This window comes from Herpailurus yagouaroundi, unplaced genomic scaffold, assembly GCF_014898765.1.
Source record: "Herpailurus yagouaroundi ecotype Mexico unplaced genomic scaffold, PumYag 28, whole genome shotgun sequence".
Taxonomy (NCBI): domain Eukaryota; kingdom Metazoa; phylum Chordata; class Mammalia; order Carnivora; family Felidae; genus Herpailurus; species Herpailurus yagouaroundi.
In genome coordinates this window covers 167,617,499-167,630,361 of record NW_024412376.1, presented here as the reverse complement: position 1 = coordinate 167,630,361, position 12,863 = coordinate 167,617,499, and the positions used below count along the sequence as shown (strand labels likewise).

Here is a 12,863-nt window from a genome sequence, read left to right as displayed (position 1 = left end):
GGGGGGCGGCCGCGCGGGGGCTGGGGGGGCGGTACCTGTTGTTCGGGGCCTTGCGCACCAGGCCGGCCGCCTTTGTCTTCTTCCTGGCGAAGTCGCCGTCGAAGGGCAGCACCGAGGCGTAGCCGTGCTCGGCCTCTGCGGACAGACGGCGCGGTCAGCGGGCCCCCGCCCCGGTCCCGGCCCCGCCGCCGCCGCCCGCCCGCCCGCGGCCCGACGCACAAAGGGGCGCGGGCGCTACCTCGGTCCCTGCGCTCCAGGTACTCGGCCGCCTCCAGCAGGATCAGCAGGGAATTTAGCTCCATCCTCCTGCCCGCCCGCGCGCTCCGGGACGGCGGCGGCCGCTGCCCGGCCCTCTCCGGCCGGCTCCGCTAGCCGCCCGCCCCGCGCGCCCGGCGGCCCCACTTCGCCGACTCCCGCGGACTCCCAGCGCGCTCGGCCGCCACCCTCCGCCTCGGGCCCTCAAATTGACACATAAGGCGAGCGGCGGCCGACGCAGCCAATGGAGGCCGGCGCTCCGGGTCCGGGGGCGGGCGCTAGGCCGGGCCGGGGCCAATGGGAGCTGGCCGAACGCCTCGGGCCGGGCCGAGAATGTTGACAGATGCGAAGCTCGGTTCCGATAGGCCCGCCGCGGTAGTAACAATTTAGAAGCCCAAGCTTAGCAACAGCACGTGGTGGCCCGGCCCCCGCGCTCGCTGACTGGCGGCCGGCGTGCATGATAAGTAGGCGCCGTGCGCCGATTGGCCCAGAACGGTCTATGTAAAATAGGGACCGCGGACCAATGGCCGGCTGCGGGGCGCGCGGCCAATGAGGGCGCCGCGGCCGGACGCGTTGCCGGGAGGAAGCGGAGCGCGGTGGCACCGCAAGCCACCGGACCAGCGCCCCTGGACTGGTCAGGGTGCGGGAGGTGTCGCGTGCGCCTGGCCTGTCCGCCGGGTCTGCACGTCGTGTGCAGGAACCTGTTGCCCTGGAACAGCCACAGCACTGGCTCCGCGGGAGCACGGGACCTCGTGCTCTCTTCGGGGGTGTCTTATGGGCTGCAAAGCGACATCCCTTCCTGCCGGACACAGAGTGACCCCAGGAAAGACCGGAGCTTGGAGGAGGGACGTAGAGGGTCAGAGCCCAAGAGGCAGATCTTGAGCCACATCTCAACGGGCAGAGACCCAGAGAGGGAGGGCCCCTCAGAGCTGCCCAGTGGACCCCAGGCCTGAAGGAAGGGGCAGAGATCTGCTGCCATGGTCCCGAGGGTTTCCCAAGAGTGGAGGGCTGCGTGCTCGTGTCTGGTCTGAAGAGTGGAGACATTCCAAGACTTTCCAAGGAAGCGCTTTCTAGGGAAGAGAGTTGCCCTCCTTGGGAGAGGAGCGAGCCCCTCATCAAACTCCTTGCACTTGGGTGGCCCTAGTAGCCCCTGACCCTAAACTGATTCCGTAGGAGCAGGGACTGGCAGCCTGGAGGCATCCCCAGACTGGCCTCGGTTCCCTTTGGTCTTCCTTCTCACTGGTTGTTGAGACTCGTGGCCTGGCAACTCCTGAGGAGGGGCCCAGCAGGCTGGAGAGTGTGGGGATAAGGTGGCTGGACCCCTGCCCTGACCCTGCCCAAACCTCTAAAGGGGGCATTGCTACTGCCAACGAAACAGAACAAAAACTATAAAAATCTCTACTTTCCATCCTAGGATCTATTGGATGTTTTATACACCATTTCCTTGTGCATTTCTGAATTCCCGATTTATGGTTAAGGGAACTGGGAATCCTGAGGTTTAGGGACTGCCTAGTGTCTCCTGGAAATCCCAGTAGCATTGATATTGGTGCTCCCACAAATGTGACCCAGACCTGGTGACCCAGGAGCAGGAAGACCAAGCCACCTCCTGACCTAACGCTATTTGCTGGGGGTGGGAGCCCAGCTGTGTGATCTGAGAAATGGGGTTAGGGGTGTGTTGTCCTCCCTACAAGACCCCAGCAGAGCTCAGCAGGACCCAGCCGGGCACTTGGAACCTGCCATTAGACAGCCCTGCATGGGCTGTCTTGATGTTAACCCCAGCCTTTCCTGCTCATGCCCCACAATTACCCCAGAACCAGGGCACAGCCCCTAAGAGCTGTGCAGGATAAAGGAGAGTGCCCAACTCTGGGGAGGGGCAGATGCATTCAGAGTTGGGGGGCCTAGGAGGTAGAACCCCAGGCTTACCACCTGGTGGCTGGTATTTTGCAGAGTCCCTTCATCCCTGCTATGTGAAGAGTAGGTTGCTGGCCCCAGTCCTAAAGCCGGCACCTTGCCTAGGGTGAGTGCACCTGCTGGATGCCCACCCTACTAACTGCCGTGGGGCACGAGGGCTGCTCTGTTCCACAGCCGGCTGGGCAAAGGGCCAGGTGTGACTGTGGGAACCATGTGCATACGGCATCCCAGTCTGAGAGGAGAGGGGTGGCCCCACCTTGCAGCTGAGCTGTTTCAGGGACCCCTCTCCTAGCAACACCCAGGACCAGGCCTTCCCAGTGGCTCCACACTGCCTGTGATGGTGGGTGGCACCTCAGTGCACATAGGGTGGGGGGAGTGAGGGGAGACGTGGCCCATGAACTAGGGGCAGGAGGGCTAGGACCAGGCATGGGCAGAGGTATCACAATCCAGGCCTAGGGGCCAACCAGCTCACATGCCCTCTGCTCCAGATCTGCAGGCCCCAAGGGCAGGAAAGATCCAGAATGTCTGTGCACCCATCTTTGCCCAGGTCAGGTGCAGGATCCAGCCCTGAGCTACCCTGAGCGCACAGCAGAACGCAAAGCCTTGCTTGCGTGTTTAAGTCTTGGGTGTGACATTAACTTTGAGTGACTGCTCAGTGCTGGAATCTGCCCCTCTCCCAAGTCTCAGAGGCAGGAGAGGCTCTAGAGTTTTGTTGACTCCTGCAAGGAGACCCCAGACTCTGCCCTGAGAATGTGGGGTGTGTGTGGGTGGGGGGGGGGGAGGGGGATGCTGCAGGCTAGGAAGGTTGCCTGGAGGAGGTGGCTTTGGCTAGGCCTCTGAGGAGATTAGTGCCTCCAGGACACTGGGTCCTGGGGGTGGCATGGGGCAGGCACCTTGGGTCCTGCCCACCTTCCCCCAGCTTCCACTGCAGAGTCCAGGGAACAGGAAGAGCCAGGAATGGCTGAGAAGCCGCCCCCCTCCATGGTGCTATCAGCCCCCAGCCCCAACCCCGGTGGTTTGAGATGTCCAGCTCTAAGTAGGACGCCTGTTTCCCCATTCTAGACCTGGCCGGGATGGGTTTTGCCTTGCTTGCAGTCCCTGCTGAGCTGGGACCCTCCCTGGCCCCTCCTCACCCCTGCAGGCAGCAATGCGGTCGCCCCCCTGCCCTGGCAGCCCAACCTCACTGGGAGCGCAGGTGGTGGGGTGGGTCGCCCTCTGGTGGCCACCAGGGTCTGCAGCAGGGACCCTGGAGGGGGCGCAGTCCTGGGCCCCAGAAGGGGAGCACACCTCCAACCCTACTCCTCCCATTTGGCCTCCTGGGATTATATTGTTCATCACCTTCCCCAGCAGCCGGAACACCAAGGCCACACAGCTGGTGTGGGGGGCTGCCCGCCTGCATGTCCAGGGGAGGAGGGCCAGGCCTGAGGGCAGGCTGGCTGTCCCTGGGCACGTTGTGGGGATGGATGAGCCACAAGTGGGGGCAAGCAGCAGGGCACCTCCAGAGGCCAGGGGTGGGTGTAGGGGTGGGAGGTGGGAGCACTGGATGAGCTGAGCCCACTGTGGGAGGGGCAGGACCAGGTGGGGTGCATCCCTCGTCCCCACCCCGATGCCACCTCCCAGAGTACAGAGAGCTTTGGGTGCTCCACCCCAGGCCCTCCATCCTCTGCCTTGGTGGCCTGCAGGCTGCAGGTCCTGAGTACCTGTGGGGCCCAGCCAGACCTAGGACCCCCACCTGTTACCAGAAGCATGGGGTGGAGGCGTTGGGGCACACGGAAGGTCTTCTCCCCAGGGCCTGTGCATAGCCAGAGAGGGGAGATGGGCAAGCCAGACCCAGGTGCACCAGGCTCCTGCAGCTCCCCAGCCTTCCCTGATGCCAGACAGGGGTGTGCCGTGGGCGTTCAGATGCCGGTGGAGCCCCTGTCTCCACACCTGCCTCAGAAGGGGCTCTCCAGGCAGAGCCAGCTGGGACTGTCACGGCACCCTCTGCTTCCGCCTCTCGTGTGACCCTCCTAAAAGCTAACAGCGTCTGCCAACTTCTGTAAGCCTCAGTTTCTCCATCTATGACACCGGGATCCTGCCCCCTCGGGGGATTGTCAAGGGGAGTAGAGGGGACAGTGCTCAGAAAACGGTAACAGGAAGGACATAATGATGGTGACACAGGGGAACTGGGGGGCTCAGGAAGGCTAGCCTGCTCCAGGGTTGCCTCCTTGCAAGGGCTGCCTCCAAATCTGGAGCTCGTGTCTCTCTCTCTACCTGTCCCTGTCCCCAAGGTCTCCTAGTCTTGAGCCCCTACTGTGGGTGGGCAGCAGACTATTCCTTCTAGAACCTTCCTGAGTGGGAAACTCGGTGTTGGACTAATCCACTTCCCATCCCCAGGTCTTGGCTCTGCCCTTGGGGTGTGGATAGCTCTGTCGAAGGGTAGGGTGACCCCACGTCCCCGGTTTAGCACGGAAAGTCTCATGACTCAGGACTCTCATTCCTGAACAAACGGTATAAGTAGTCACTCTTACTGGAGGCTCCCATGGCCCCAGAACCTTCCTCCAGGGCAGCTCAGGGTAGGGATGCACAAGGGCAGGCCAAATCTGGCTTGGCGGGCTTCCTGGCTCCAGGCCACACCCAGAGCTCTCCCTGTCTCCCTGGGACCCAGGCCTCTCCCTCAGGAGCGCAGCTCTGTCTGTGCCAAGGGTGGGCAGGCCCTCTTTCCTGGGTCTCCATGCCTCCCAGCCTGACCTGGTGGATAAGGAGGGTCACTATGTTTTAGTCTGGAAGGTGACAACTGTGGGCCTGTTGAGGAGAGGAAGGGGGACCCTGCAGTGTCCCCTCAAAGCAGCTTCTCCTGTGAGGGGCTGACCTCCTGGTCTGACAGCAGGGGCTGTCTTCCTTCCCCGGGCAGCTGACCTTCCAGAAGTCTCCACTGTCCAGCCATTGGAGCTGCAGCCACCCACAGGGGTGGGAGGGGCTCTGTCCAGGGCAGGAGGATGAGGCCCAGGCTTGGGCAGCCAGAGACACCAGGTCCCCCTGCAAATCCCTTCTCTTCTACTCCTGAAGGACTCAGGAGTGCCCCTAGGGAGTCCCCCAATTCTAAACTCTTTCACCTCTCAGGAAGAAAGTGGGCCTGGTGGCCACCAGTTGGGTGGTTTCTCACAACCATCCCTCCATTCTCTGGGGTCCCAGTGTCCACCTCCAAGGGACTAGACACCCAAGTGATCAGCCTCCAAGAGCAGAGGAAGGCCCCATTGCCATGGCAACCCCAGGGTGCAGCCTACTCCCCCGCATTCTCTCCAGGGCACTCCAGAAGGCAGCCCCCCCGGTGGATGGGTGGTCCTGACCCGGACCAGGTGGGGAGGGCTCCAAGGGGGAGTGTCCAAGAGTACCCACCCGCCAACACACACACACAGGCCAGGATTCTGAGCTGAAGACCATGCGAAAAGGGGCTGGGCAAGTGGGCAGGCAGTGGAGACCCTGGACCCCTCGTAGGGCATGGGATGGGGCTTTCGGGGGGGCAGGCTGGCTACCCCTCTCCTACGGGCTCATGGGAACCCCTCAATTTCCCTAGGAGCGCAGAAGCCCGGAGCTTTCTAGGGAAGAATGCAAGAACACCGCTTCCCAGACGCAGAAAAAGAAGTCCACGTTCACACCAGAAACAAGTGTCTGCAATCCTTAAATAGATGTATGGAAATGGCTTCGAATTACAGCATTTAGAAAATAAAAATAATCTCAATACATAATATCCCCTCCATTATATACTCCCCCCCCCGAAGCCATTTCTGTGCATGTGTACCCACTGTTCAGCAGTAGTTGGATTTTCTTATAAAAGAAGCAGTAGTTAGCGTCTCTCTAAAAATAAAGCTGCAACCCTCACTGCAATGTGAAGCCTGAGATTTAAGCCTGAGGTGTCCGTGCTGGGGCCCCCTGGCGGCCTCCGCCTGGGTGCCGGGCCACTCTGGGGTCTGAGGAGGTGGGCCAGGGTCCCTGGGGGGAGGGGGTCAGAGGGAAGGGGGTAGTGGCAGCAGGTGGGTGACATCTGGTGGTCCTCGGACCCCGGGGGCCCTGGCCTAAGAACCTGGGGAACTGGGTCTCAGTGCTGTGCAGGCAGCTGCCCGGCCCCCCATCTCGTCAGCAGCCGGGCACACACCGGCAGGGGCACGCCTGCGGCCCAGAGGACCTGGCCGTGTGTCTGAATCTCCCCCTCCGAGAATACACAAGATGCCTGCTGTTTGGCCAAGGGTGGGGCAGCGCTGGAGAATGAGATGGCAGCTGCGGGCTCGGGGCAGGGACAGAGAACGGGCAGTGCATGGGAAAGCCCTGTGGGGACGCCGAGGCCTGCCCTTCTCCTGGACCTGTCCACCATCAGCCCAGGGGCAGTCCCACTTGGCTGGTCAAGAGCCGGCTCTGAGTAGGCCTTCTAGTATGGCTGAGCAGCTCAGCAGGCCAGGGGCCGGGGGCAGAGGGCAGGGGACAGGGGCCGGGGGGCAGAGGGCAGGGGCAGGGGCAGGGGCAGGGGGCAGGTGGGAGGAAAGCCCACCCCTGCCCAGGCAGCCACCTGGCAGCCCTGGGTATCCCCACTGCCTGAAGCTGACCTCCCGTTGGCCCCTGCAGCTGGCCGGGGGTCCCCACAGGTGGGGAGTCCAGGGTAGGAGGGACGGAGGAGCTGGACGTTCTGGAAGCCTGGGCGGCCCGCAGCCTCCTGCAGTGGTGGCGGCCGCTCAGTGAAATGCAGTGGAGACCCTCCTGCAGCCAGCAGCACCGCCCCCGGGAGTCCTCTGGGGCCCTGGCAGGTTTGGGGAGTGCCGGCGCCCTGTCAGATGCCCGCCTTGTCGCTGTAGAAGGGTGTGACGTGGAACATGTAGCAGTGCGTGCACACGCGCACGGGCTTCACCTGCCCGTAGCGGGGCAGCGGGGCCGAGTGCGAGGAGCAGCGGGAGCAGAAGATCTGGAATTTGAGGGGCGGGCAGGGGACCCAGTGAGCCAGGGTGCCAAACAAGCCACCGCCACCCTCCCCCCCATGCCGTGCCTCACCCCTCCCGACCTCGGCGGTTCCCACATCCTCCCTCCTCCAGCGTGCAGGGCACCCCGGGAAAGCCGTGGGTGGGGCATGGCCTCGGGAGGCCAGGCTCACGAGGAGGGTCCCAGCCCTACTCCAAGGCTGCTGCAGGCCTCCTGTTCAGACCCTCCTTCCCTCCACGTCCCCAGCTCTGAGGCAGCTGGGGGCTGGGACCATCGGGACCATCGGGACCCAGTGGGCAGAGTGCCTGGAGTCCACTCACAATGCCAAGTCCAAGCGGGGCCCAGGGCTCAGGGACAGGGACCCCAAAGGCCTTACCAGTGCCCTGGGGTGTCGGTCCTGACTCCCAGATCCCGCGGATGGGCCCCGGGGATGCCCCTGGCCACAGTCTCTGGGTATGCGGGCACAACCTCTGGCCACCGTACCCCTCTTACCTTCCCGCAGCTTCGGCAGTGGTGCTTCCGGCGGATAACAGTGAAGGGTGCTTTGCATGCCGTGCAGAAGCCGCAAGCCTCATCGGGGACCCACTCTGGTGGATCTGGGGCGAGAAGGGGGGGACGCGTCAGCCAGAGGGGGCCGCGAAGCGGTGACAGTGGCAGCCGGTGGGCTGGGGGGGGAGGCCGACCCCGGCAGGTGGGTGTTCCGGTGCCTTCCGCTGGGTGGGCCCCAGCAGCTCCAGCTGTCCTCCCCTCCCGTCCTCCCCTGGACTCCAGGTGCTGGTACGGTCTCGGGACACTGCTGGCATCGCATGGACAGGACCTTTGCAGCTGTTGTCAGTGCCTGTCTGCCAGGCCACCTGGATTCGGGACGTGGGCAGGGAGTGTTCCCCCGGATGACCCTCTCCTGAGCCTCTCTCTGTCAGCACCCAGCCTGGCAGGGCCCTCGGGCAGAGGTGGCAGCTGAGAAGTGAAGAAATCAGCCACCGGCTCGGCACACTCTGTGGGGATCCCCGGGGGCCCCAGCCTTGCCCACCCCTAGCTCCAGAGCAGTTATGGGGTCCTCGTGGTCCTGGAAACCCAGGCAGATGTCCGGCCGGCCCCTCTCTGATACAGGTGCAGGCCAGGCTGGGGCCTGGGCCCCCCTTCCAGGTGGGTGTGGGACCCATCCTGTCTCACTTCTAGAGGTGCTTGGAAGCCTCTATGGAGGTTTGCTCTGGGATTCGGAGACTCATCAGTGCGGGGGAGGAGAGAGCTCCCACACAGCAAGACAGGCACTTTCCTCCCATTCAGGCCCCAAGGCCAGAGCCAATAGCCGGGCGGGGTGGGGGAGAACATCTGGGATCTATCCCTCAGACCACAGTGTGCTCAGAGGTGGTCTGTCCAGACTCGCACGACCCCCAGGGCTCAGGTGGGCACTGGCCTGCACCCCTGGCCCCAACCTCAGCACCTCCAAACGGAACTCGGCAAGGCTGCTGTCCAAGAAGGGCCTGGGGTCTCCTGGCCTCCCTCCTGGCCTGGAGGGTCTGCCCCTCCTCCTGCCTGCACAGACCCAAAACTGCCTCCCACCCACCTCTCCCACCTTCCCTCTGGGCCCCGTGAGCTCACCTCAGTGCAGGGAGGTCATTTCTCCCGCTTGCCACCCCTCCCCTGTGTAAAAATCCCAGGCTGACCCCAGGGAAATCCCAGGTGGCAATGTTAGCCCCTACAGGCCATGCTAGGCCACAGACACCAGCTCAGACAGAAAAGGCCAAACCCTCTCCTGTGAGGACCGTGAGGGTCCGGGGGACTTCCTGGAACTGCTCCTCTGACCAGCATCCAGGCCCTGTCAGCAGGTGCCACTTCCAGGAGCGAGGCTGGGTCAGCAGTCGGCAGGGAGGGTGCGGCTCCCGCCCGTGCACTGGGCAAGCCGGACCTCACAGCTTTTCACTTCCGCTCCTCCTGAGCAGAGGGGCTCCGAGTTCCTGCTACAGGTGCTTTGTACCTCGTGTATGGTTTTCCAGAAAGAGTCGGGAGATTGTGCCTGCTCCGGACACCCCATCCCCGCAGCCCCCTCTGGACACCCGCATCCCCATCACCCCCAGAGCACTGGAGCGCCGGGGAGGCCCTGAGACGGACACAGGCAGGGCCAGCCCAGCTGTCCAGGCACACCAGGAGTGCTATGGGCTCTGGCCCATCATGAGGTGAACTTTCAACTCCTTCTCAGCTCCACGCGCATCTGACACCTGGTTGGGCCCACCTGCCACCATCCATCTCAGTACCTTTCCCAGGTCCCCAGCCCCTCCCCACAGACATGATGCCAGGGCCCCAACCTACCCTGGAGGCTCCCTCCCTGACCGGGACACCAGCAGGCCTGACCTCCAGGCTAACAGGGTAGCAGGGGCTCGGGGCTCCCACATAACCAGAGAGTGCAGCCTGCAGCCTCCTGTGAAGAGGGTGCCAGAAGCTGCCATTGAGGCCCTTCCTGTGGGGCAGGTGAATGCAGGTGGGGACAGGTGTGTGCCTGTGCCGAGCCCAGCCGCCTCCAGCCAGAGGCCCGTGTGCCCACCCTGGGGGCCGAAGAGGGGATGCCAGAGTGGGGAGTTGCCTCCCCAGGGGCAGCTACGTGCCCAGAGGGCCTCTGGGGAGGGACCCCCAGTTGGAGAAGCGGTGCCTTCATGGATTCCACATCCAGGGCAGAAAGGGGGACAGTCCAGACAGGGCCTTTGCTCCCTGCCCAGCACGCAGCACCGTGGGCGCTGGCCCAGACTCCACACGTACCTTCCAAGTCCCCATCTCGGGTCTTGGCTGCCAGTTCAGAGGATGACAGGGTCTCTTGGCACAGGGCACAATCCTCTAAGGCTGCACTCCGCAGGCTCTGGGTGACTGGAAGAGAAGGGAGGGGTGGGGTGGGCACAGAAACACCTGTTCCTGGTAGCCCCACCTCTGCATCACTGGCAGGGGTCCCCCAAAGCCAGCTGCAGTCCCACGGCCATGGGGTCACCACAGCCCCAGCAGGCCGGGTACTGACCCCGGCAGGGGCCTTCGGTGCCCAGAGGCATGCGGCCTCCCTGGGGGCCCCCAGCCCCAGAGACCCTGCACGGTCTGTGCAGAAAGGTCTCCCTGGGCTGTGATCCCTAAGCCCACCATCCTTGCTTGCAGAAGCGGTCCATGTCACCTGCCTTTTCTGAACCGTGATGTCTCAGGAGGCAATCCCGCCCAGGAATCCCCGGCAAATGGGAGCAGCGCAGCCTGGCATGGTGCTGCCAGGAGTCAGAGCTTGGTGGACACACAGAACTAACTCTGCTCCTGCTCCCCGCTAGCAAGGAGGGGCTCTGGTGGGCTGGGGCGGGCTGCCCTGTGTGCCCAAATGCCCTGTGATGAGGGGCAGCTGGCCCAGAACAGGTATCTCAGCCCAGCACGGGGGAGAGGGGGTAAGCCAAGGGTCCGCTCTCTCCCCACCCCAGGCACGTGACAATATGAGAACGTGTGTGTGCGCGCGCGCACGCGCAAGTATGCATGTGGGTGTGAGGGCGTGTGTCTACACCCGTGATGTGTTGAGCATGTGTAAGTATGTGAGGCAGGTCCCAGGTGGCCACAGGATATGAACAGCCACTTTCCCCAGGGAGAGATGGGGCCTATGTCCCCTCCTTGACTCTGGGCTGGCCTCGGACTGTTTTGGCAGCCAGAATTTGCTAGAAGTGACTCTGCCACATCTGGGTCTTGTCTTTAGGAGGAAGGGCACTGTCCCTCCCAGCCTGTTAGCCCCAAGAAGTTGGGTGACCTCGCAGGAGCATACGCAGAGGGAGAGTGGGAGGTTCTGCGGGCACAGGCCGGTGCGTGTGAGGTTGTAAGCCACCTGCAAAGCCAGCGGTGGGGACACTGCCCCAGGCAGGTGGCCTCTCGGGCACTTCTGGGGCCTGTGATGTGTGCCCCTTGGTCCCCTAGCGGAGAGCCTGGCAGTGCTGGGTGCTTCTTGTTTGGAATGTGGCAGGTTGTGCAGAAGCTGGGTGGCCCTACAGGGTGAGGAGATGCTGATCCCTGGGGTGGGGACACGCCCTGAGCGGGACTCACCCTTCTTTAGCTTTTCCTTGTCGTCTGCTTCTGGTTTGGTGGCCATGACCTCAAAAAGGGTCTTGAGAATACTTCTCAGATCGCTGGCATAGTTGGTCTGCAGCTGGTCAGCCACACCTGGGAGGGGAGGAGGGCCGTCAGGCTCCGGGGGCTCCAGCCGCTGGCTGTGTCCTCAGGTTGGTGGGGGCAAGAAGAGGCCACCAGCCCCCGGGAGCTGGCTTTGTTGGCAGGAGTGAAAGCTCAGGAGTCCAGGGGAGGCCGGTGGAGGGGTGCCTACACAGCCAGCCCCCCGCTGGCCCCTGCTAACTCTCACTCCCACATTTTATCCTTGGGGTCGCAGCCACTACTCCTGAGTGGTCCTAGCCTCTCACTGACAGGTGACCCCAGGGCCCTGAACCGTGCCCACTGCCCACAGCAGCGCCTTCACTGACACAGCCACGTGTGTCCGGTCGTGCCCTCTTCCCCTGGCAGACGCTGCTGCCCCAAGTCCCCCTGACTGCAGGGGCCCCTTCGGGGCGTGTGGCTGGGAGCCAAGGTGGGCCCTGCCCTCTGCCGGACTCCCTGCCATTCCCTGCTTCCCCCACTCTCACCGCAGAGCCCTCCTCCTCCCTGAGACGGCTCCCTCTCCCTGAGTGGGGCTCCCCTTCCCTGACTGAGGGCTCCCCGTCCCTGAGTGAGGCTCCCCCTCCCTGCGTGGGGGGTCCCCCTCCCTGAGTGAGGGCCATTTCTCAGCGAGAATCGAAGCCCCGTTAGCTCCTTCCGCGCAGACACGGCTGCTACTTATGGGGAAAGCCTCGGGCGTCCGGCCAGAACGGGAAGCCCAGTGACCCGCCCCAGGGACTGCAGTCAGCGCTTCCGGAGGATTCTTTGTGCACCGCGACGGTACTGAGCGCCTGCCAGACTCCATATCCCTAAACCTCGAAACAAAGCTGTGTGGCAGCTGTGTGAAGCCAAGCTCGGGTCACCGGGGTCCTCCTGGTCCCACCTGGCCTGGCTTGGCAGTGCCTGGGGGGCCCCGGGGCAGTATGGGACACCCCCCCATCGTGACCGGGATTCTGCAGGGATCCCGCCCCCCTCCACCCCCCCAGGGCCACCGGCTGCAGTCCTGCCAAGCAGGCCGGGAGGAGCGGGTAGCGTGGGCTGCGGGGGAAGCCCCGTCTGCAAGCACCCCTAAACCGGGAGGGTGGGGGTGGGAAGGGCACGCAGGAGGCCGGGGAGGGGGACTTCAGTGCGTACTTTTATACTGTTGAATCACATGGATGTGTTAGTTATTTTAACACACGAACCAAAGAGCAGCATTAAAAAGACACCTTTTGGCTCACGGCCCTCTGAATTCCCCGGGAGACAAAACAGGCGTCTCCCTCCTGTTCCCCCACTCGGGGGAAACAAAACTAGGCAGGATGAACGCCACAATCGGAACCACGAACCGAACAGACCCTCGCTGTGTGGGTGGCCAAGGCCCCCACGAGAGCCGGATGGGTTCCCCAGTCACAGAAGGGGGCCCTAGTGAGGAATTAAGCCTTCCTCCCTCCTGGGCTTGGGGATGATGAAATGGCACTGTGGGGGGATCCCCAGATGGCAGGGAGGGGATGCTCCCATTGCCCGGCACAACCCGCGTCCTGCCCAGCAGGGACCTTGCGGCCCACCCTCAGCCCTGCCCCGCCCACACTCGAGGCCCCGCCCAACCTGCAGCCCACCCTCAG

General features: G+C 63.6%; 2 protein-coding genes across 3 annotated transcripts in view; both read right to left on the bottom strand.

Annotated features, from left to right (window-relative positions):
• Nucleotides 1-411, bottom strand: part of MXD4 (MAX dimerization protein 4) — a 13,277-nt gene extending 12,866 nt beyond the window's left edge. Inside the window, exons 1-2 of one of the 2 annotated variants that reach the window (XM_040489514.1) lie at nucleotides 239-411; nucleotides 36-135 (exon numbers count right to left, since the gene is read on the bottom strand). In XM_040489514.1, the coding sequence (XP_040345448.1) occupies nucleotides 36-135; nucleotides 239-302 (164 nt within the window). In that variant the 5' untranslated portion in view covers nucleotides 303-411. The remainder of the gene's footprint in view (nucleotides 1-35; nucleotides 136-238) is intronic. The other variant, XM_040489505.1, reaches the window with a different exon arrangement.
• Nucleotides 412-5,809: 5,398 nt separating this feature from the next.
• Nucleotides 5,810-12,863, bottom strand: part of ZFYVE28 (zinc finger FYVE-type containing 28) — a 124,162-nt gene continuing 117,108 nt past the window's right edge. The window contains exons 9-12 of the mRNA XM_040495919.1: nucleotides 11,161-11,277; nucleotides 9,868-9,972; nucleotides 7,606-7,709; nucleotides 5,810-7,099 (exon numbers count right to left, since the gene is read on the bottom strand). Coding sequence (XP_040351853.1) covers nucleotides 6,968-7,099; nucleotides 7,606-7,709; nucleotides 9,868-9,972; nucleotides 11,161-11,277 — 458 coding nt within the window. The 3' untranslated portion in view covers nucleotides 5,810-6,967. The remainder of the gene's footprint in view (nucleotides 7,100-7,605; nucleotides 7,710-9,867; nucleotides 9,973-11,160; nucleotides 11,278-12,863) is intronic.